This window comes from Phanerochaete carnosa (assembly GCF_000300595.1).
Source record: "Phanerochaete carnosa HHB-10118-sp unplaced genomic scaffold PHACAscaffold_782, whole genome shotgun sequence".
NCBI lineage: Eukaryota > Fungi > Basidiomycota > Agaricomycetes > Polyporales > Phanerochaetaceae > Phanerochaete > Phanerochaete carnosa.
Window position 1 is genome coordinate 1 of NW_006768409.1, and position 2,506 is coordinate 2,506.

At 67.1% G+C, this 2,506-nt stretch overlaps 2 protein-coding genes across 2 annotated transcripts; one reads left to right on the plus strand and one right to left on the minus strand.

Moving 5' to 3' along the window:
- Nucleotides 1–6: 6 nt before the first annotated feature.
- Nucleotides 7–1,246, minus strand: PHACADRAFT_189221 (uncharacterized protein; the record flags this gene model as incomplete). Its single annotated transcript, XM_007403130.1, has 1 exon — nucleotides 7–1,246. A coding segment is annotated over exon 1 (1,173 nt), but the record flags the coding sequence as incomplete, so codon positions are not given.
- A 223-nt stretch (nucleotides 1,247–1,469) lies between these two features.
- PHACADRAFT_214884 (uncharacterized protein) lies at nucleotides 1,470–2,506 on the plus strand (the record flags this gene model as incomplete). The annotated part of the gene is made up of 2 exons (XM_007403131.1): nucleotides 1,470–1,853; nucleotides 2,080–2,506. Coding segments are annotated over 2 exons (811 nt in total), but the record flags the coding sequence as incomplete, so codon positions are not given.

Sequence of the window (2,506 nt, forward strand, 5' to 3'; positions counted from 1 at the left end):
GTCCACCCCGCCGCCACCACCCTCCAGCCAGCCCGAGACCCGCTCGACGCGATCCAGAGAGTCCTGCGACGCCGTCGTGCCCGCTGAGACCCCGCTCGAGGGCTCGCTCAGGCTGTCCTCGCGCGCCACTGCTGCTGCCGCTGCTCCCGACGCAGACGCAGACGCGCCGGCCCGCCCCGGCGCCTTCGGCACCCAGCGGCGCACGCGCGGCGTCGACGTCAGCACGGCAGCGCTCTGCGAGCGCGTCCGCCGTCCCGGGCGCGCGACGGTGATGTTGCGGTGCAGCAGCGGCAGCAGCCCCGGGGCTGCGGGCAGGCGGTGGCTCTGCGAGCGGTGCAGGCGGTGCGCAGGGGAGTAGATGTTCGAGGGTGCGGTAGGTGCACGAGAGAACGTGGGCGTGCCGTCGCGCGAGGCGTCCTCCTCTTCTCCTTCTTCTTCTTCCTCATCCTCCTCCGTACGCCGGCGCTTGCTCGGGCGGTCAGCCTCTCCGGTTTCATCCTCGTCCGGCTCCTCGCGCAGGGACGCCAGCATGCTGCAGCTCGCGGCGGCCACGGCCGCGGCAGACTGGCTGCGGGCGGCAAGCGGCGAGACGGGGCTGAAGTACAGCGCCTCGCGCGCCGTGCTGTGCTCCGCTGCGGAGGCATCGGCGTCGGCGTCGGGCGCAGTGTCCAGCGACGGCGAGCGGCGGCGCTTCGGTGCGCGGCGGCGCGGCGCGTCGCTGTCGATGCTGTTGTTGTCGTTGCCGCTACTGCCGCTGCTGCTGCTGCGGATGCCGACGAGGCGCTCGATGCTGCGGCGGATGGACGCGTTCGCGCGCGTGGCGTCGACGTGCAGCGCGCGCGGGAGCTTGGCGTTGAGCGTGCGCGCGGCCGCGACGAGCTGCGGGCGCGCCATGGTGAGCAGGTCGGCGTGGCAGCAGAAGGGCGCGGCGGCCAACGCGGTGATGACCACCGCGTCTTCGTCCTCCGAGTCCTCGTTCTGCAGCGCGACGCCGAAGCTGCTGCTGCTCGGCTTGTTGGGCTCGGTCGGCGTCCAGTCTGCTGGAGGGTGGTTCTCCTGGTTCATGTACCGCGTGCGCCGCTTGCCGAGCGCGACGGTGGGCTTGAAGACGTCTCGCAGGAAACGACGCATCAGGGGAGTGACGGGCTTGGGTACCTTTGAGAGAGGGTGTTTGATCATCTTGTGCTCTTGGTGGTGGGGGTATTGGCATGGGTTTCAGCTCAGTCTGCACGAGGAGACTTGTCCGTCCCAGAGAGGCTGACGGCGGCCCCTATGGCTGACAACTCTGCCCGTGCTCCGCATTCGCATGGGTAGTCATCAGCCGTTTACAATGCACGATGACGGACCTTCAAGAGGCTAACACATGCTTACCTTTATAGATGGGCGTGGCAAGCAGGCAAGAGCGACTAGAGTGAATGCGCTTATGTAAGCAATAGCGCTACTAATGTCCGGAGCGCCCAACAGAAGCTATGACTTCCTTCAGCCCCAGTGGGGAGATCCTCCGTACCTACCCGGAGAAGAGCCCGTTCGGCCTCAAGTTCGTGTACAACTTGTCTCCGCCCGAGGACATTGTCCAAACTTTCGACACAGACGAGCTGCGCCGGGCCGCCCTCACTGTCGCAAACGCGACTGACGGCCACAATGTCTTCTCTTCCATGTACGGGAGCAACCCGTTCGTCATTGACTACGAAGCCGTAGAGGACGCCTCCCAACTGATGACACTTGCTCCTCCACCGCCTCTGCCTGAGGTACATCTTCCGCCATCTGTCGCATTCCTGGAAGAGGTCGAATATTGGCGCGTACCCGCTTTTCTGATACGCATCAACGAGAATACGCATCGCCTGCTCAAAGTCGTACGTCACGAGCTGCCTCGCGTGGCTTTTTGGTTCAGCTGACCGGGGAAACGCCCAGTATCCGCCGAGCACCGGTCGTTCATCTTCCGAAGAACCAAGCCCCTCTCGTCTGTATGCACGAGAGAGCGCTGCGTACGCGCACTGCCTGCACTACGGCGCGTGCGCCGAGGGCTCCGCGCTGACGTGCTACGGCACGCTCAAGCTGCACGCATCGCACATCACATAGGCCCTCGCACTGCCCGCCCTCTCCGCCGCTGCGCGCGCCGCGCTCCTGGACACACACGCGGACATCGTCGACGCGCTGCTCCTCGAGCACCCCATGCATCCGGCGCGCCTGACACTCGCGACTGTCAGCAACGACCTCGCACGGCGCGCGCTCAAGGCGCTCTGCGCCATCCACGCGGCGCACGTGCTCCTCGGGGGCAGCCTCCGCTGCGCGCACGTCCTCGTCGCCGAGCGGGCGCTGCCGCCTGTCCCGCGGGGTCCGTGCGGCGACGTCTACGAGCAGGCACGGCGCGTCGAGGCGCGCAAGGCGGCCGAAGAGCTCAGGGTGCGGGTCGTGTGGACCGAGTTTGGCGAGGGGGCGTGCGCGACGGCGGAGAGGGGTCTGAGCAGGCTCGAGTTTTACCGGGAGTTGCGCGAAGGGTGGGAGT